General features: G+C 38.8%; 2 protein-coding genes across 12 annotated transcripts in view; one reads left to right on the forward strand and one right to left on the reverse strand.

Annotated features, from left to right (window-relative positions):
* Positions 1–87: 87 nt before the first annotated feature.
* The window catches only part of amd1 (adenosylmethionine decarboxylase 1), a 47,196-nt gene continuing 26,531 nt past the window's right edge, over positions 88–20,752 (reverse strand). The window contains exons 1-9 of one of the 2 annotated variants that reach the window (XM_058756996.1): positions 13,367–13,672; positions 8,063–8,149; positions 6,363–6,489; positions 5,981–6,083; positions 5,828–5,870; positions 4,512–4,656; positions 4,231–4,323; positions 3,991–4,146; positions 88–2,718 (exon numbers count right to left, since the gene is read on the reverse strand). In XM_058756996.1, the coding sequence (XP_058612979.1) occupies positions 2,578–2,718; positions 3,991–4,146; positions 4,231–4,323; positions 4,512–4,656; positions 5,828–5,870; positions 5,981–6,083; positions 6,363–6,489; positions 8,063–8,149; positions 13,367–13,476 (1,005 nt within the window). In that variant the 5' untranslated portion in view covers positions 13,477–13,672 and the 3' untranslated portion in view covers positions 88–2,577. Of the gene's footprint in view, positions 2,719–3,990; positions 4,147–4,230; positions 4,324–4,511; positions 4,657–5,827; positions 5,871–5,980; positions 6,084–6,362; positions 6,490–8,062; positions 8,150–13,366; positions 13,673–20,752 lie in introns of those variants that run through there. The other variant, XM_058756997.1, reaches the window with a different exon arrangement.
* The window catches only part of cdk19 (cyclin dependent kinase 19), a 55,629-nt gene continuing 43,077 nt past the window's right edge, over positions 8,201–20,752 (forward strand). For 2 of the 10 annotated variants that reach the window (XM_058756993.1, XM_058756994.1), the window contains exon 1: positions 8,201–12,631. Coding sequence is in view for 2 of the 10 variants with exons in the window: in XM_058756986.1 (XP_058612969.1) it covers positions 14,374–14,501 (128 nt within the window). In the remaining 8 variants the exon portion in view is untranslated. The other 8 variants (XR_009267730.1, XM_058756986.1, XM_058756988.1 and 5 more) reach the window with 5 other exon arrangements.

Genomic DNA, 20,752 nt, shown 5'->3' on the forward strand with positions numbered 1-20,752 from the left:
TTAACCCAGCCAAGTATCCTACTGATATACAGCAGTGCATTCTAGGCAATGAATAAAAACTCTATAAATAAATCACAAGTACACAGCTGATGGTTATGAACTTTATTGAAAGCATCAAGCTCTTAGTACAGATATATTTAGCACATCTTGACCAACCAAGGAAATAGCAAGAGAATTGGAACAGCAAAGTTTCCTCTTCCCAACTTCCTGTGAAAATCCTTTCTGTAGTTTCCTTACCAACCAACACTGGCTGGGAAGAACTAGTAAGAAAGAGGAAAAAAAGGTCCAAGTCATCTGAAAAGGTCACTCCCCACCTCAGAACAGGGTCAGAAAAGGGAAAAAAATTAAAATAAAATAGTATATAGATATACTTGGTCCGCAACATCAATGCCCCCCCTGCACTCTTGTATACTGTATAAATCCCACATAGAAAGACCAGAAAAATGTTTGAAACCACCACTTCACTGGAAAAACGCTAGGTGTGATATGCGATCATGCTCATGTTATTTCTCCTAACAGTGGTCCACGTCTGACACCTACATTGTCCATTAAATTAAATTCAATTGCTTTGTTTTTTTCCTCCGAACTACTACTGTAAACATCCAGCTGCCCTTTGACCTTTCAGACGGCAGAGTTGCATTTAAGACACATTCGTTACTAGATTGGTGTTCTGTAGGGACACCTGCCATTTTCAGATTTCTCTCAGTGGCAGGACCTTCTAGCAAAGAAGATTTCACAAACCGATCTGCCACTACGAAGGAGACATAACAAAAACATCATCCTCCTCACAACTACACCAGCTGCGTAACTCAGCTTCTCCGTCAGCACGGGGAGGGTCAAAATAAAACCACACCCACCGCTCATCACACTCAGGACCTATGAACAAAGTTTGTTACGTCGTACGAACAGAAATTAAACACGGTACAAAGGGCTGAAGCGGAGACACTGCACGGAAAACATCCTGCTACACGCTAGTCGCATGCAATAGCACTTGTGGGAAAAAAAACAAAAAAAACCCCTTTTTTTCTCAATGCACAAAGAGGGCATGACCTGGAGGGGTGTACAAATCTACTGCAAAAAAATTAAAATAAAGTCTGCTTGGCAGGGGCAAAAAAAAAAAAAAAATTAATAAAACTGCACTTTATGCAGGCGTGGGGTGTGGAATGATCCGGGTCAGCCCTGACATGCTCAGATCCGTGCGCGCCTATTGTGTGCTCACCGGCTTCTGTAGAGAAAAAGAGAGAGAACTCATTTTGTTTAGAAAAAGAAAAATGCTTTGCTGTGCGATCGGCACACTAAAGCAAAGTGTCTGTCCAACCGTTTCAATTCAGAGGCCTGCATTGAGCAGGCTCAGCGCTGGACAGCCCCAGGGTCCTTCACAATGACACAAACGACGGACGGAAGGCAAAGAACACCATTCCCTCTTTCTCCCACACAGGCCTCTTCTGCACTTGCTACATTATTCAGAAAAATTCATTCTTACTTCTTTTTATAGAACATATTGTCACCCTTCAACTAACTAATGTTTTTTTTTTCTTTTAATACATTCATGTTAAATGTCATTTGATTTTGAGGAAAGGAAGACAACAGCTGACTTTCACCACAATGGTTATATATTGCAGAGTATATGCTGTTGAGACTTAAGGCAACAGTTAAGTAACATTCACTTCTCTGTATATTTTGAATAAATTGACCACCTGTAAAGCTGATGAAGGGAATCATAAGAATCGTGCGTATTTTTAACCTGTACCTAGTTCAGCTTAATGCTAACCATCTAACTAGCGTATTATTGAAACAAGCACTGTTTTCCAAAACAGTCCCTAAAAGAAGAGCAGGCTGTCGACATCGAAGGTGACAGTTAAGTTACTCAACTTCTAAAACGCTCACTTCTCTAGTACACCGAATAAAGACAGCTGCCTGCAGGGTGAAATGAAATAAGATAAACGAGGAATATTTAAAGTTTGTTTTCAGGACTTCTTCACACTGTCAGAGTAGTTAGCTAGCTACACAGTCGAGCTGAACACATACTGAGCGATTTAAATAACCAACGCCACGTGTATTAAATGAAATGAAAAGAAAAGTAAGTCAAACCCCCCAAAAACACCTTTCCGCACACCGATGAACTCGTACAAAACACTGGAGTGTATCGCGAAAGACATCGCTTCTGGACTGGGTCTGGAGACGAGACGGATCTGAGCACGTCAGGGTCCTTGCCTAGTGAGGTCGGAAACCCTGTCTGTGGGGGATGCGAGGGGACACTTGCAGGAAGGGAAGGGAGCATTGCATGTACCGGGATGGTGTGACATGCCTCACACACACCACCACGTTCAAGAACTCTACATGCACTTCAAGATCACAGCAAGAATGGGCTAGAATATCTACAGAGACACGAGAAGAGCTTTCATGCACGATATCTACGTCATAGGTACAAGAATGCATAAATGGTAAACTCAGGGAAGATCTACAGCCAGAAGACTCCACGCACAAACACCGCCTCTCCGCTACAAGACTACACCGGCCGCCGAGTTGTTCCTCACGGCGGCAGGATTTCTTTTTACGCTTCTTCATTTCGGAGGTTCAGCTCTGCTTCTGCTGGCGATTCTTGGTGTAACTGGTAAAGACGAAGTTGTAGTCGTTGAAGTGGGCCAACTGGCGGTCCAAGAGGCGGTAACCCTCCAGCTTCTGAGCCGAAGAGAAAACGCTGCGACATTTGGAGCTCTGTTGGGAAGCAGATAAATGAGAAGAATGAGTTTGATGGTCACACTTTATTTTAAGGTCCAATTCTCGCTATTAACAAACCATTAACTATGACTTTTGCCTCAAACTCCTAAGTTGCTTCTTATTAATAGTTAGTGCGGTAGTTGTTCAGTTTAGGTATTGGGTAGAATTAGGGATGCAGAATATGATCATACAGAATATGTGCTTTATAAGTACTAATAAACAGCCAATATGTTAATAATAGGCATGAGAACTGAGAACTTTTCCCTATTCTAAAGTGTTACCAGTTTGATTACTCCAAATCACAGTGGCTACGTTTACATACAACCAAATAATCCGTTTGTAATCAGATTGACGCCTCAATCGGACTGAAAACCTTCATGCAAACATTAATCGATCCGAACAAAATTTTGACTGGATTGAAAGGGGTGGTTCATTCCTTTAATATGATTGAGAGCGCATGTAAACGCTTGATCGAACTGAAAACCGAAACTGTAATGACTGTGCGTGTGCAATGACGTAAAAATAGCGTAATGTATGACGTGCAGAACGAGTGGTTCTTCCATTTGTATAAAGTTGTATAGTTGTATCAATGCATGTCCCATCATTATTAAACTCTCCTTTTACTCTGCAACTGTGAAGTGGAGCAGCACAACGTCCCACCAGTCCTTTATTTCGGATTCTCATCTACAGGCGACTGGTTTTGGCGCGAGGAGAGGCATTTTTACTGCGTGATAAATAGAAGCAGCACAACACCGCGGCTTATATGCTCGTTTTCACCAAATTATGACCAGAAATGGATAAATATTAATTCTGCTGTTTAAAACAAATAAAGAAACCGTGTAGGAGAATGGTTATGCGCAAACAGCAGGAAACTCTCAATGTGTGTGCAGTGTTCGCATGCCAAAAAAAAAAAAAAAAAAATTCTGGTTTGAAGCTTGTGACATACAAACTAGGGATGCACCGATACAGGTTTTTTTTTTTTTTTATGAAAAAAAAAAAAAACATTGGATGACAGACAGCCGCAGCTTACATGTACTTACAATTATAATACCACTTAATTATGCATAATTACATGCAAGTAACCCTAAGACAAACCCTAATCATACAGTAAGTACATGTAGTTAGTTAGTGTAATTACACATTTAAGTGCTGGATTATATTAACAAGGACACAATAAAATAAAGTGTAACCTAAAAGCAATGAGGAAAAAGTTGTGGAAGTACCCGTTTAAAAATGAATTATTTGTTGATTAGTTGTGTAACAATGTACCTGATTGACAAAAAGCGTTGTCACAAATTTCCCTGGTTTGAAGACATCCACGACTTTGCGGATAAGCTCGTCATAAGACGTCTGGGAGAGGTTGGTTTCAAAGCTGACATAGGAGAACTCTGGTTCGGGGGTGATGTGAATCGTCCAGTAAGTTCCCTAGAAAGACAACCAATCTCAATCACGCTGCAGAACACAGAGCAACTTTCTCAAAAAAACATGCAGCCTTAAATGTCTCCTTACATCCGTTTTCATTCCATTCATGGAGTATCCACAAGGGTTGAACATTGTGGCATCAATCACTGAACCTGGAATCAGGTCACGAATTCCACTCATCTGTGAAGACACCACAGATAACCTTAAAGACATCTCACAAAAATAAATAAAAATACTGTGGTGTGCATCCATGAACTGTAGTCCATAAAGTACTAAATGGTACATTCTGTTACAAGTAAATGGACCAGCATACAGCAATAAGAGCACAAATGACACTACAGAGCAGAAGCATAGAGGACGAATCGTACACGAGTGACATCATTAGCAGAAACACCGTCTTTCATGTAGAACTGGTCCATCACAGCTGGGTCGAGGTCACTCATCAGAACTTCTAGTGTCTGGTCCGCCTGCTTGTTCTCCCAGAATTCCGGCAGCTCCAGCGTAAACAAATACCTTCAGGACAGAACGGAGAAGAACACCACGTAAATGGACTTCAGATGATGTGTCTTATTTTCCCAAAAAACTAAATAATTAAAAACAGTTTGATTTGGAACAGTTGTATATAATCATTTGTGAAACGATCCCATAAAACAAACCAGACTATCCAATGTTAAAATCTGGCCTTATTGTAAAATTCTGATGCATATGCAACATCTAAGATTTTCTAATGATGGTTTATCTGAAGTCAGACAGATTGTGTTAACGGGGGTCATATGATGTGATTTCTTGTTTTCCTTTTCTTTAGTGTGTTATGTAGCTGTTTGTGCATGTATAAGATCTGCAGAGTTACAAAGCTCAAAGTCACCCACAAAAGGATTTATTCTGTCTAAAAGAGAAGGCTGATCCAGACCGGGCTAAAACGCCTCATTCAAACACGCCCCCAACATGTCTACGTCACGACGTGGAAATATTTGCGTAATGCCGCCCAAATGCACGCAAAGAAAGGCGGCATGGTTTCAGTAACCGCAGTAGTGTTGATGCAGGCATGTCAGGGAGACGCTGTGTGTTTCTGTGCGAAAGCAAAAGCACTTTATTTGGCCTTCTGAAAGAATCATTCTTAAGATTAGTTTACAACCCAAATGTTCGAATTTGTGCAACGCATTTTATGGACGACAGTTTAGTGAACCTTGGAGAGTACAAGGCTGGCTATGCACAAAGCCTATTTCTAAAAAAAAAAAAAAAAAAAAAAAAGGGTCAATTCCTGACATTCTGAATCAGCGACTGTAAGTATGTTTTGTTATTAGTTTAAGTATTTGCTATTGACTGTTCAAATGCAGAGTTTTGCGCAGCGTAGAGTAACGCGTCGTGTGTGAGATGGGAACAGGGTCACATCACAGCAGAGTGAACAGCCCGTCAGAAATCACAGCACGTCAGCTGTCTTAACCGCAGCTTGTGTACTACAAACACATACGAGCATCATCACTGCGTCGGTCACGCGACTCTGTTCCCCTCTCGGGCTTGAACTGATGGTAAAACTAACGACATTATTAACTGTCTTGATATTTATTTTGAAAGCTGAAGCTCGCAATTATGGAAAGGGGCGTTATATTTCCGATCCAAAATAATGATCTTTGAAATAGCATCATATGACCCCTTTAAGTCCAGATGAAGTAAAACAGCTCACCAGCAGTCTGAGTTCAGACGTCCCATACAGTAGGCTGCTCCATCTGTGCATGACAAAAATAAAATAAAATACCCCTTTTAATCAGACAACAGTATTACCATTTTATGACAATATCATTTGTTGCATCTCATTTTTGCAGGTGTGAAAGCATACTTGGAAAAATCTGGCTGAGGAACTCGACTTCCTCCTGGAAGTTGCGGTGAGGGAACTCTTGATGGGTGGGCTTCATAAAATTTTTACGAGAATAGAAGAAATTCTGGAAAAGAAAATGAGACGATCAAGTCACATTTTCATAAGGACTTTTTGTGCTGAAAACTGCCAATGATTAAGCTATGACATCACATGTAAACGGACTCATCTGAAGCGCACCAACTCACGTGAACTCATAAACCTGACATGTCTCGGACGGAGCTTTTAATGTTATCATATCTCGCTTTACTGCGGTTGGAGATGATGTGCCATTAATTCTTCCCTAAACATGAACCTGTGTGTGTGTGTGTGTGTGTGTGTGTGTGTGTGTTTGTGTGTGTCGTACCTCGATGGCATCAAAGCCGCAGTACTCACGAGCCAGTTCCAGCAGTGGCACCAGTGCCTGCAGTAAGAGGGTGGTTCCGCATGTCTTCAAAATGAAACGTCTCTTGGAGACAAACATGCTACTCTCACTAGGAGAGTGAGAGAGAGAGAGAGAGAGAAAAAAAATCACGAAGGAGTGGTTAATCCTTTCAATTATGGCTCACTGTTACAGCAAAGTGGAGCATTCACAATATTTCACAATACTTTTTGCTAATATAAAATGAATCTACATTGTGAAAATCAATGACTTTGTTGCATTTTTCCCCATACTCACTCATTCCATTACTAATCATGACAACAAAAACGCTTTCAGAGTTAAGTTTTAGGAATGAGTTCTCTTGAACTGTCCGTTTTAATAAATGAGTTCAAAACTTTGAAGCATTTTCGACTGCGTGTCTACAGAAGCCACTGCGTCGCAAGCATTGCTATAAAGCTAAATAAAAATAATGCTACTGATTAAATATTCAGTAACACTTTAGAATATGTAACACTTATTCACTATTAACTACGACTTTTCCCTCAATAAATTCCTAATTTGCTGCTTATTAATAGTTAGCAAGGTAGCTGTTAAGTTTAGGTATTGGGTAGGACTAGGTCATGTAGAATAAGGCATTAATATGTGCTTAATTACTACTAATAAATGGTTAATATTCCAGTAATATGCATGCTAATAAGCAACTAGTTAAGAGTCCATAAAATAAAGTGTTACCAAATATTCTTCCTTGTTTGAACTTTGAGGAACTTTAAAGCCATTTTAGAAGAACTGTCAATAAAAAAGTAAAAATCCATCCAGCTTTTTCTCTCCAGACAGCTATGAATAGCTTTGACCCGAGTTCCCCCTTTGACCCTTCACCTCACAGACCAAATAAATGGCTTAGCGTCATCCTTAGCAGGACGCGTTTACAAGTAGTCTGAATCATTTGCCCCCACGACTGTGAAAGTCACACAGATGCCTTTCATATTAGTCTTATCGGCTTGTGAGTATCTCTAAGCTGAAACGCTACTGTGTACTTATCAGAGTAAGGTCAGTGTGCAAACAGTATCAGCACATTAATAATGCATCAGTCGCGTGATAAACATTCAGGACTCGCAGGCACGCCAAGGTTTTGCTACCCAGCAATGAGCCAGTAAAATGTTGTATGGTGTCCTTGTTACACGTTACATATACTTACAATTATAATAACAACAAATTATGCATAATTACATGCAAGTAACCCTAAGCCAAACCCTAACCATACAGTAAGTACAAGTAGTTAATTAATATTCCTTAGTAATAAAATGCATAATTACACTCTAACAAGGACACCTTAAAATAAAGTGTAGAATAAATGTTTCATTTGAGCTTTCACACCTGTATTTAATTTTAAAAAACAACATGAAATGACATTTGCAACTTATCTAACTCCTTTAAGCCGCGTTTCCGAATTACGCAACATTCACAATTTATCTTTAAATCAGTTTGGGCTGTAATGTTGCTACAAATAACCCAAGGCACTGGGTGTGATTCCATTTCTCAGTGGTGCGAATTAAATCTTAATTTGCTGTTGATTTTGAGGTGTCTGAAGGAACAGCAGCTCTGAAGCGGGATGAAGGATTACAGCGTCATCACAATCCTGTCCTCTGCGCTCAGGGCACGGACAGACAGATGAATCAATAGCTCACCTGAGTATATAAGCTTCCTGCTTGTCAGACTTTGTCACACTTATAATCAAACAATGCACATTCTCCAGAAGTTTGTCCCACTCAAATCTGAAAATGCACAGAGAGAGAGAGAGAGAGAGAGAGAGAAACATTAAGACCTCAATTAATATTAGGAAACATGATTCTATTATTTTCTACATGAATCTGAGTACTGCTGCTTATTTGAAAAATAACACTTTCCAAACACTGGAACAATGGCAAACATTTCCAACGAGGCAAAATTAGACAGTCACATTTTCTGGAAAGAATAAATAACTGATTAATTATAGAGCAGAAACGAGCATTGCATGGATGTCGTGTTGCGTCTCTGAGGTCATTTGCTCTGCGGCAATGGTGGCACACACAGCTGCTGGCTCTGTTGAACTCGTGTCGTGGAGCTCTCAAATTTCACACATTTGGCACAAGCTCAGGTGGCCTGTTTGTTGCAAGGGGATGGCAATCAAAATCATGAATAAAATTAGGGTTTATTTTACAATAACGCTATAAATTTTGACAATTCTGCCTATATTTATCTGCCTATATTTATAGTTTGGTTTCATTATACAAACACTTGACTGCAGAAAGTTGTGATCGACTCCCAAGAAAAACAAATTTGCTTAAATTTACCCCACTCAAATTTATTCAAAAGACCCAATAATCTCTTTTGAGCGAGTCTCCTGGGTTTCACATATGGACTATACTTGTTACCTTGTCAAATAAATATCTTGGACGAGATGACTCAATCTTGATGACGATAAAGATGTGTGATATGCAAGTCATCTTAAAAAACTGATTCAGTAGTCACACAACCTGACAAAGTCAAACCGTTTCCAGATTACACCAAAGAAGAAAGTAATGCGAGCCTCTAGTAATGCACAGCTCGAGGTTTCCTCTCATTAACCATACATAATGTATTAGTGCTTCTTCAACTACAGGTACTAATGCCCCATTGGTGGTATGTTATTAACTATAAATGTAGTCTTTTTTTTCTTCATTATTATAATCTAAACTATATAAAAGCATAAATCAAAAATGTTAATTTTAATATTATTAGTGCACTATATTAAATGCACTTTAAGGAGGCATAATATGAGAAGAAAACTAAGATGAAGGTAATCAAAATATTTTGATCGTGCATCACTTCCACTCCAACAGAAATGGTCAAATAATACACAAAACTGTGAAAATATTTGATTGTGTGTATCGGGGACACATAAAATGCTAGTTGTGAATTAAATCGCCAGATGAAGGCTGGTTTGAGCACAGTAAAGTACTTCCTCACGCTGTAGGAAGATAAGGGGCGGTTACACGGCCTGCTGCGCTTATTTGGGAACTGGCTGTGCTCAGACTATAATGATCCTCTTTCTAGTATCTCTGAGAGTGTTAATGCTTTCCCGGAAGTAAACTAATAGCCCTCATCATTCAATCTGACAGCCGTGCCCAGAGTAACCACAGAGATTAGCTTTCAGTTCTCAGAAACTTTACTGCAGGATACTATACCGCAGAGGAGCGCTGAAGACCTCACTCATTCATATTCTACTCACTTATTTTCTATATAAGCTGGAAGGCTGACTGCAACTGACTTAAGGTTATTAATACATTGCATAGTACTGAACCTTATGAAAAGAGGTACACAAATAGATCCATAGTATATCAATTAGAGCCCGAACGATATGGGTTTTTTGGGGCAGATGCCGATACCGATATTATGGAGTCAAAAAGGTCAGACACCGATATATCGGTCGATATTCTTTGTGTGTATTTTATTGTACAGTATAGGGCTGCACGATAAATCGAAGTGAAATCGAAATAATCGCGATTAGACAGACGCTGCGATTGTCATGTGTATCTTTCAGTGAAGCACGGTTCTGTGATCAGCAATGTTCCCTCTAAGCTACACGTGGCCGCGGCAGAAGAAGTAATGTGCCGCGCACACGCAAAAATTAATTGGGAAAGTTATTGCAATGCTCGGGCAAACCGCTATAGAGCTGGTGCCGCTATAGGTTTCATAGAAAGAGAACAATGTGCGCCAAATGAGTCGCTGTAGAAGCCAAATACTTCAATGGTTGCGGACGAAATAGCTCAAATCAAGAGCCAACGCAATGACATGTGAAATAAAATGTCCTCATGTATTAAAGAAGAGTGGCTTGATTAAGTGCTGGAAATGGGCACAGATCGGTAATAAAACATTTACAATCACACAAAGGTGTATTGTGCAAACTGTACTTCATAGCGACGATTAGATAACTATATAAGAATTCACATGTTCTCGGTTTTTTGAAAATATTTAACTTACAGATCTCAGTTTAAATTTTGCTTCAGTTTTCTATTCTATCAGTTGAAATGCTTTAGTTTGTTTTGATATTATATTATATTATATTATGTTAGGCCTATATTATAAACCTAATAAATAATTGACCTTGTTTTTTAATGGAGTCTCTTTCTCATCAAGGCTGTATTTATTTAAAAAATACAGCAAAAAAACTGTGATATTTTGAAATAGTATTGCAATATCTAATATTGGTTTCCTATTTTAATATCTATAGCCTACTTTAAAATATAATTTATCCCTGTAAAGCAAAGCTGAATTTTCAGCATCATTACTCTAGTCTTCAGTGTCACATGATCCTTCAGAAATTATTTTAATATGTTGATTTATTATCAGTGTTGCTGATCTAATATGCTGATTTACAACAGTGAAACTGTTGCTTAATATTTTTTTGGAACTTGTTACTTTTTTCTTTGATTCTCTGATTAATAAAAAGTTAAAAAGAACAGCATTTATTCAAAATAGAAATCTTTTCTAACAATATAAGTCTTTTCTATCAAATTTTATCCATTTAACACATCCTTGCTGAATAAGGTCTCTTTAGTTTTGCTCAGCAAGAAAGAAAAATTTGAGGGAACATTGGTGATTAGTAGTAAATCTCCATCTCTAATTGTCCAGAAGAAACCCAGGAAATCTCTATAATGGTAGCTGAATAAACAGAAGATTTAACTGCTTTCAATTAAACATGACTAATAAATACAGGTCTACAGCAATATATGGTTTATCTGAGTTTTTCTTATTATAATTTTCCTTATAATAAAGTATAAAGCATTGCCTTCATCACTGTTTAGATTACTATGAAATATGTTCCGTGCCTTATTCTGTGTAAGAAGCCACATCACCTCACAGAAGGATTTATTTCAAACACTTGACTGACATTATGAAGTGAGTTTGGAGTAAAAACGTTATTAAATGTGGTATTTTCACATGCTTTCAGATGGAGCAGCATTTACTACGCAGAGCCATAGTTCACCAAGAAGCAAACAGCTGTCATTATCGCGAATGATTTAATAATCGTACGATTATATCGCCTGTGATTTTTTGTCAGAGAACTACGGCTCGGTGTAGTAAATGCTGCTCCATCTGAAAGCAGGTGATTGAGATTTACTACTAATCACAGAACCGGCTTTACTGACAAGATGTGCATGACAATCGCACTCAATTAATCGTACAGCCCTAGTACAGTACCAGTCAAAAGTTTGGACACTTCCCATTTGTGTCTCTAAACTTTTGGCCGGTACTAAAATACAAAATAGGCTAAAATACAGTATATACATCAACAGAATATAAAATCGGCAAAATGATATATCAGTCGGGCTTGTTAAATGTCTTGTTTTTGGAAACTGCAATGGCATTACTCTGATGTTATTTGCAGTGTCTTTTTTAGTAGTGTCACAGTAGTTTTTTGTTGTTAGCAGGAATCAGGACTTTTTTTGTAGTAATAGACCAACATTTTGAGAATATTAGTATCGGCCGACTAAACATGTTAATTAACGGACAACCTATTTACCTTATACATCACATCTCTTCCATCTTTATTTGACCCTCTAACTCTAGCACTCTCTAATTCTATTCTTAAAAAAAAAAAAATAACACTAGCTTTTCTAATCTTTTTGTATTTTATCGGTTTTCTTTTTATTTATTACACAGTTAACAAAAGCAAAAAGGCCTAACACTAGCTTGCTCTATTCTTTTTCTATTCTATTGGTTTTCCTTTTATTTATTACATAATAAGTTTTAAGCTGATACTTGTTATAGGACTTGCATATTGATTTTGATTGCTTCCATTGTCCTCATTTGTAAATCCCTTTGGATAAAAGCGTCTGCTAAATAACTAAATGTAAATGTATACGTTTCATTTGTAATAACTCCGTTATATATTAGACATCAAAACAAGAGATTATTGAATGTTCATTTGACGTTGAGGTTGTTGTAAAATATTGTTTTCTGTCCGCATTAACGCTTCAGCTCACAGATGCTCAGCAAGGACCGCAGGAGACGCACGCGTGCCGCCGCAGCGGTCTACGCACATAATATAACACCAACCAATGAGCGACCGGAACTCCTGACCAATCACAGCACGGGGGAGGAGCTTACGACGTGCGCTGCAGGCGCGTGACTTTCACATGGAGGCTGCGACGCAGGATCAACCGCCATGATCCTTCCCAAAAATAGAGCTCTTGCATGCAGTCAATCAAAGCGCGTGGAGCATAACTGCAATTGTAAATATTCATAGATTATTTTTTACCTATGACGTTGTGGAAATAAAATAAAAAATGACTAAAAAAGCTACGCCAACAAAAGACAAGTCAAAAGCATCCAGTATGCGTTCATATGTACGGATGCAGTCCAGCACTGATAGAGGACTGTGTTGTTTCAGGAGGCGTGTTTGCTATGGCGCCATATCAGCTAGCTGTAGCCACTGGCTAATCAATCGATCAATATTCACTCACACTACAGCTCACCAATACCTGATTCAGGGCCGATCCAAATACAGCAAAACTGCACTCGAAACGAGCCACGACTCCAGTGACAGGAAAATGGCAGACAATGTTAAGAGACGCGGACAGGGCCAGGCTAACATCAAAACCCGTATCGAGACGTTGCTTAAACATGCTGTTAGTGTTGTTCACAACGACTCGGAGTAGTTTAAACATGGAAAAAGAGCTCATTGGGCTCAAAGGTTCAGCTCCAGTCCTGACAGCTCAAATGAATGAGCGTAAAGGGGGATGGTGTCAAAAATGGCCAAAACTGCTGATCACGCCTCGGGTGTCAGAGCCAGAGCCACATGTCATTCATCAGCTCTCGTTCCTTCAGAACTATCAGTGTGACATTCTTAACGGTTTAGACACGTTATACGCATGATTTAAGCGTCAGGGCGCCGCTGATTGTCGCGAATGACTCATGTTAAATCTGGCTCGGTTAAATCCAGTCCCAGCTCGGACTTATTCGCTCACCTGGGGATAGTGCGCAGATCCCCGGTTCCTTTGGTTTCGTCTTGTCGGGAGAACCACACCTCCAAGAGCTTCTCGGTCCCCTCGAAGAAGTGTGCACTGCTCTCTTCCATCGTGAGACAAACAGACTCCAACAACAGAAATTAAACCGTCGGATGGAATCCCAATTAATTAGTCCTTTGTTGGTTGTTATAATTTATTAGCTTAGTTACAGTCCTTGAGCAGTCCAGATGTAGTTGCCTTGTTTTTTTTTACCGTCTTCCCTTTTGCAGAGAATACCGTGGGCGAATGCTAGCTAATATCGCCGGCCATACTGTGTAAGCGCAGAATGGCAGCCTGCGCGGAGCTTTTATTACCTTCCCGCCGACGTCATCCTCATCGCTGCCAATCACGGCCAAGAAGCCGCCCTCGTGTCAGCAACGATTGGCTGTAGCTGTTGTCAATCAAATTGGCGGTTGCGTAAATGTGAGTTCAGAATGTAGCTGCACAGCTTGTATATAATGCCCTTGTATAGGCGAATAAACACTGCGCCAGTACATAGGCAACTGGTTATTGGGCCCCGTTTTTTTTTCACTAGTCTGTTGAAGAAAAGTGATGGTTTGCTTGTGTATTTTACACCATCATGTGACAGTACTTTAAGCGTTTTGAGGACGCAAGTTATTATCGTACTTCTGTTGGAATGACAGCTAATGCAAAGTTTGAATATTCCAACAACCTGGAAAATTTGAAAGGGAATGCAACGATGTCCACATCGCGATTTGCGCGTTGTAGTTTACAGACGACCTGCCGTCGTTAATTCAAACCGGCGGATTGATCTGAGTACACTACATTTCCCAGAAGGCAATCGGCAACAATAACATACGTCATCGAACACGTGACCATTGAGCGGAGCCGACCAAAATCCCAAACAAGGAAATGGTGGGGTAATAAAACGATCGGATCATTTAATTAATGCATGTAATAATTAATATTTTATTTTATTGTAAATTAAGAAATATTTATGGGTTAAAATGGACCACGACTTCAAAACGAAGCTCGCCGCCGAGAGGGAGAGAGTGGAAGATCTGTTTGAATATGAAGGTTGTAAAGTGGGTCGCGGCACATACGGGCATGTTTATAAAGCGAAGCGTAAAGACGGGTAAGACACACGCGATTGATGGACGCGTTTCACTCACTCTACGCGCTTCTACTGTCAGTGTGTGTGTGCAGGGTGTTCATATGTATCGGGGGAATTGTGCTGTTATCTCTGCTCTGGCCCCTGTGTGATTGTTTTTGTTTTCATGGGCGCACTTCAAACGGTCCACCCCCAGACCAACGTGATGTATGTTTCACAGCTATGTGCAGGAGTTCATGTGTTCATACTTTTGTGTGGGCAGGAGTTTCTATGCTTATTTGTTCAGCAGTTCGTGTGTTCAGAAATGCACTTGTGCTGGATGTCATGTTTACATGCGTGCGTTTTGTGCAGTGCGGTGTCTGCAGGAGTTCACGTGTTGATTTGTGCAGAAGTTCACATTTTCCTGAAAGCGTTGCAGATGTTCAGAATGCATCATGTTTACATGTGCACAAGTTCTTACTGCTAGAGTTTACACAGCATGCACACTTGCATAGGAGTTCATGTCATATGCTTATGTGTTCAGCAGTATATGTGTTCATATATTCCATTGTACAAGAGTTTATGTGTTCACTTATGCAGGAGTTTCTAGGCTTGTTGGACTTGAACTGAGTTCCATGCAGAACCGATAACTAGTGATCATGCCAGTGAGAAATGCTGTCACTGTGTCTTATGCAAAAAATACACTAGTGACAGCAAGGTGCTTGCGGGTTTTTGAGGCAGTTGCTCTCCTTCAGCTGCAAGCATTGTGGGAGAGTTTTCTGCTGGCACCGAGGTTCATAGACTTTGAACAATCACAACAGTGTTGCAATAGAATAAGTGATTTGGATCAATCATATTACAGCAATCACATCAAAACATAATATAAAAAGATCTATTTCATCAGAAGTTCTGATATTGATGTTATATATATATATATATATCACACACTCTCAAAAAAGGAAGCTGAAGCTGTTACTAAGGCAGCACCCTGTATGCGTTTCTTTCTTCTGCTGAACACAAGAGAAGAGATTTCGAAGAATGTGTGTAACCTAACAGTTAATGGTTCCCAGTACACTGGACGTCATTGTGGACCATCAGCTGTCCATTCACACACGTTATTCAAAATATCCTTTGTGTTGAGCAGAAGAAAGAAACTCAGACAGGTTTGTAACAACTTGAGGGTTAGCAAATGATTAACATGCATGTGAAAGCAGCAGTATTTCAGACGCGTTCACTTCTTCATCAGCTCAGAACGTGATCACACTGTCTGCTGTTGCACAGTGAGAAGTTTGAATTGTCTCTCCTTGACTGAAGCCGCCTGCTAGTTTTTCTTATACGTTCAGGGCGAGGAGATTGGCATCTGATGTGTTTGTGTGTGCAGGAGTTATCAGTGTTTCTGTCTGTCTCTCTGTTTATCTCTCTGGTCGTGGTCGAGCTGCTGTTCAAGAGAGTCTTGATTTGAGAACTAGGTAGTTTAAGGTGAAATGCTGCTTACTTCATCTGTCCATCTGCTTTTCAAACCGCTCGTCCTCTGTAGGGTCGTGTGAGAGTGTCTCGGGCCAAAGCACCGTGGACACATGGCCAGTCCATCACAAGACACACACACACACACACACACACACACACACACACACTCTCTCTCTCTCTCTCACTCACTCATGCATGTCTACACTGTATGACTGTGGGGAAACCAGAGCTGCTGCTTAATCTGTGCAGTTGTTTCAGTAAGTTAGTAAGTGGAGTTTTTGGTGTATTCCTCACAGTGGTGTTGTTTATTTTTCTACTTGAACTTTTAATTTCAAATTGAAAGCATGTATAACCACTCATGGAAGAATCTTAATACAACAAATCAGTTTATCTTTACTACTTGTTGTTGACCAGGACAATGGATGAAATGATGGTTTCTGAAGCAGTGGATTTCTGTACAGACACTTATTTGACACCATGACTGCCTTGTTTTTCACTGAAAAAAAATCTTATTGTATTTATTCAATATTTTAGGGCAAGTGTTTGCCTTAAATATTTTTCTCTTAATTTCAGACATACCTTTAGTTGAACCTAGTCAATGTTCTTTTTAATTACATCAGCTCATTTATATTGAGTGGATTCCAGTATATTCAAGTCTGTATTTTTGAGTGAAGATCAGTCAGTGTTTAATGTTGAATTATGCTGTACATTTAAAAGAGGTTCTGTAGCTAGCACAGCACATGTTTACATATAAAAGCAGTGAACAATAATAAGTAACATATCACTGCACTGACTTAACATTGAGTGGAACAACATACACTATTGTCTTCATTCACGTAGAGCAGGGGTGTCAAACTCATCAGTTCAATCATAGTTCATGAAACTTTTTGTTTTAGTTTTGTCCATCAAGATAATCTTCACAAAATAATATAACTTTGATGAATTTTGAAGCCGAAATAAAAGCGCCAGAACTAAAAAGCTAAACTTAGGCTATAAACGAACGAACGACAGCACCACGGTCGCTCGCCTTCAGCGTCACCACCACGACGCCGACAACTTTCTCAAACTTATTTTTAACATGTTCAGTGAAAAGTATTTACTCTACATATACATTTTAATCCACGCTACATGAACCGTTTCATATAAACTGGAATAAATACAAAACTAGAGCCAAACTAGAACTGAAATGAGACATTAGTAATAAATAGTATAGTGAATAAATGAATTAACCATAACCAGTGTTGGGCAGTAACTAGTTACTAGTAATTTAGTTACTGTAATAATATTACTTTTTACAGTAACTAGTAGTGTAACTAATTACTAATATGATTTCAGTAATAATATTACAGTTACTTTCCATAAATCAGCTTAGTTACTTAGTTACTTTTGATGCCTCAACCCCGCTGATTTAAAATCTAACAATCAAATAATTCCTAGATTTATTTTCATAATTCTCACGACTCGCACATGCATGTGATGTCCCCAGTGCAGCAGGCAAGCTTGGAATATGGAAAAGCTTACATTCAGCAGATAGAAATATTGCATTATATTGATTTTGTCAGGAAAAAAGATCTGTTGTGTAAGTTGTGGCTTTACTTTACTCTGGCATTACATCCCTCTGATCAGCATGTGCTACATTATATTAATATAATTCAAAATATTTTTAGAAAATTAAACAGTTTCTTACAAACTCATGTGATTTGATAAAATACATAATGAAATTTAATCGCATATGGGTAATGAAAAAATTACTTCAAGCTACACATGACAATTAATGAGATAAATACAACACTTCTACTTGAATGTCACTATCAGTCACTATTGAGTGTTTGTAATAACTTCTGACTGTGATCCAATGTGGATTTTGCTCAAATGATGAGGCAGAAATATGTTTTTAGTAACATTCTTGAAGAATTTTATGTGGAAGATACACAGTTACAACTTCTGTGGGGCGTGAAGAAAAAGTAATGCAACTAGTAGTGTAACTAATTACTGTTGCCAGAAAGTAATAAGTAAAGTAGCAATATTACTTTTGAAAGGAGTAACTAGTAATGAGTAATATATTACATTCTTTGAGTAACAAGCCCAACACTGATCATAACTAAAGGACATATGAAAGCACGCATTTCTGTAAATTTCGAAATAAAGTGCATTGAATGTCAATAAATCCTTGATTAATGTGAATATTTTAATTAAAAATGTGTCTCCACGTACTATTCAATAAAAGTCTAGTGCATTTAATCTATTAAATAACAGCAGAGTGAACGAGTTTTTTGATATGGTAAGATTAAACTTATTTTAGTGAATAAAGTGCCACATTTCAGCTCTCGTTTTGTTAGGATGGTTACACAAAATGTTCTTTTATCCTTGCTTCTAGGAAATCCTCAATCTATATGCTTTCTAACAGCTTCTTGTGGCCGTAAACATTTAATTTTAATGTGGCTTTAAGCACTATGCATCATTAAAGTTTCACTTTCGCCGTGACTAAGCCGGTAAATGTGGTGTTTACATGGAATAATCTTATGAGTTTACCTTTAGTCCGAACCCAGAGTCTCTGTATCAGTAGGAAAGCGATAAAACGAGCTTCTTCCATCCGAAGACTTGTGTTGCATTTCGGGGCAAAGCAAAAAAACATTCTAACAACAATATAAGTCTAACAACAATATAAAATGCGGGAAACTATTAATTGGTTATTAATATACAATTTATTGTAGGCTAATATAAATGATACTACAACTGGAAAATACTATAAATTGATAAACTGTTAACCAAAATCCCATTCAAAAAACCCATTGACCCGATGGAACCGGAAGCGCTAAAATTGGTTTTTACCTACAAAGTGACGTCATAGTTCCACCACTCTATTAAACACACCTGATCCAGCTAATCAAGTCATCAAGGCTTATCTGAAAACTACATGGTATGTGTGTTGGAGCTAAGCTGTGCAGAGTTTAACACCCCTGCTGTAGAGCCACCCACAACCTCTTCAGCACAATGGCAACCATTACAGAAATCACTTATGTGTCAAAGATAACTGAACATTAATCATGAGCAGGTCTGTCTCTTTACTCTAATCTTCTGGGTTCAGCCTTTGACATTACATCATGAGGTTTAGGAGCTGCTCACTCTTTTTAAGTCATACATGTTATTATATCATGATAAAAAACAGAGGAAAGATAAAGTATGCTGTTGTGGTACGTGTCTGATTGGCTATTTGTTCTGATCATCGGTGCTCGAATGGGTCATGTGTAACTAAATTACAATATGTGAGCCACAGGTGAAAAAAAAGAAAAAAGAAAAAGATGATACAGAAGAGTACAAAAGATTTCAATTAGTTAGGCTAGATGAGGCCAGTGGTTCCCAACCATGGTCCTGGAGTAGTAAAAGTAGTGCTGGGCGGTATACCGGTTCATACCGAATACCGGTGTTTATTTTTCTTATGATATGAATTTTTAAAATACCGCAATACCGGTGTTATTTAAATAACCTTCGGAACGCAACACACTGTTTGAGAGGGGTCTCTTTTCACTATTGCTTTGTGGCAAGAACAGCTGTATGTGTTACTAAGCGTGTTCTGAAGCTGTAGAACGTGATGACACAGAAGAACTCATCCTCAATATCCACCGCGCGCCGCCACCAGCTCCCGCGTCTCACACACGAGCGTGACTTTAGCACTATATTTAGCAACTTTCAAACCCTTTTAGAGGCTTTTTTCCATAGAATATACAAACTGACAAACCTAGCGAATGTTTTGGATAAACCTTAGCTATGGTTCAGTTGGAAGATGTCTCCAGTGCTGCCCCGCGAGCACGAGATCTGACTCCCGGCGCAGTGTCGCGTCTCTCGGCGTCTGTTCTGTGCAGCGAGCGGCAGAGAAGCACCGCATTCAGCTGGCCGTACCGCGACTGTTTGGAATTATAAATATGAGCATAGTTCGTCTGTTAATATTATGCACTTTTTTTTAGTTTACTCAGACGCAGGCAGTGCGCTGCATGAGACAAAAAAGTAATATAGCCAAAACCACCGCATAGCCGCTCTTTAGTATAACGTTAGATGCATGTTGATTTTATCAGACGATGTCGCGATTATAAATGAGAATGACTCCTGGTTAACATGTATTAATGGGTTGTGTTTAGTCACTATTTAGTGTGGAATTTTTCTACAATATTCGCTCATCATGACAGTAAAATAGGGCATTCTAAGTCAATCTACTGCAGTTTTTCCTCTCTCAATCAGTAGAAAATGTGGTTAACACCCGATCATGCATGAAAAAAATAAATACCGTCATATACCGTGAAACCGGTATAATTTTGAAAAATACCGTGATATACATTTCATACCGCCCAGCACTAAGTAAAAGTATAGATTTTGGTATTGAAACACCTAATTATTTTTTTTCTGGTAATGAGTTGAATGAGGTGTGCTTGTTGCATCAGCAATTATTTGATGGTGACCATATTAATTAATGGTATTATTCATTCGATAATTGCAATCCGTTTATTTTTTATTTTTTATTTCATGATTTCTGAAGGTGTGGTGAGAAAAGCTTCATAGTCTATTGGTAATAGTGGAGTGACATCAATCACAAGTCACACAAACGTCATCAAACCAAGCAGTTTTGTGTTTGTCAGCTTGCTGAACAGCGTGAACCTGTTGTGAAATCTGTGTGAGGAAATATTTTGCCCTCATGTGAAATTCCCGAACATTTGGATTCTTAGTTAATTGATTGGATTTAGTCTGTGAAAGCCTCAGAACAACAGTAAACGTGACCACACTCTGAGTTCATATCATATATTGGTACAAAATTGGTACTTATTCACAGAAAAAAT

Source organism: Onychostoma macrolepis, chromosome 20, assembly GCF_012432095.1.
Source record: "Onychostoma macrolepis isolate SWU-2019 chromosome 20, ASM1243209v1, whole genome shotgun sequence".
NCBI classification, from domain to species: Eukaryota; Metazoa; Chordata; class Actinopteri; order Cypriniformes; family Cyprinidae; genus Onychostoma; species Onychostoma macrolepis.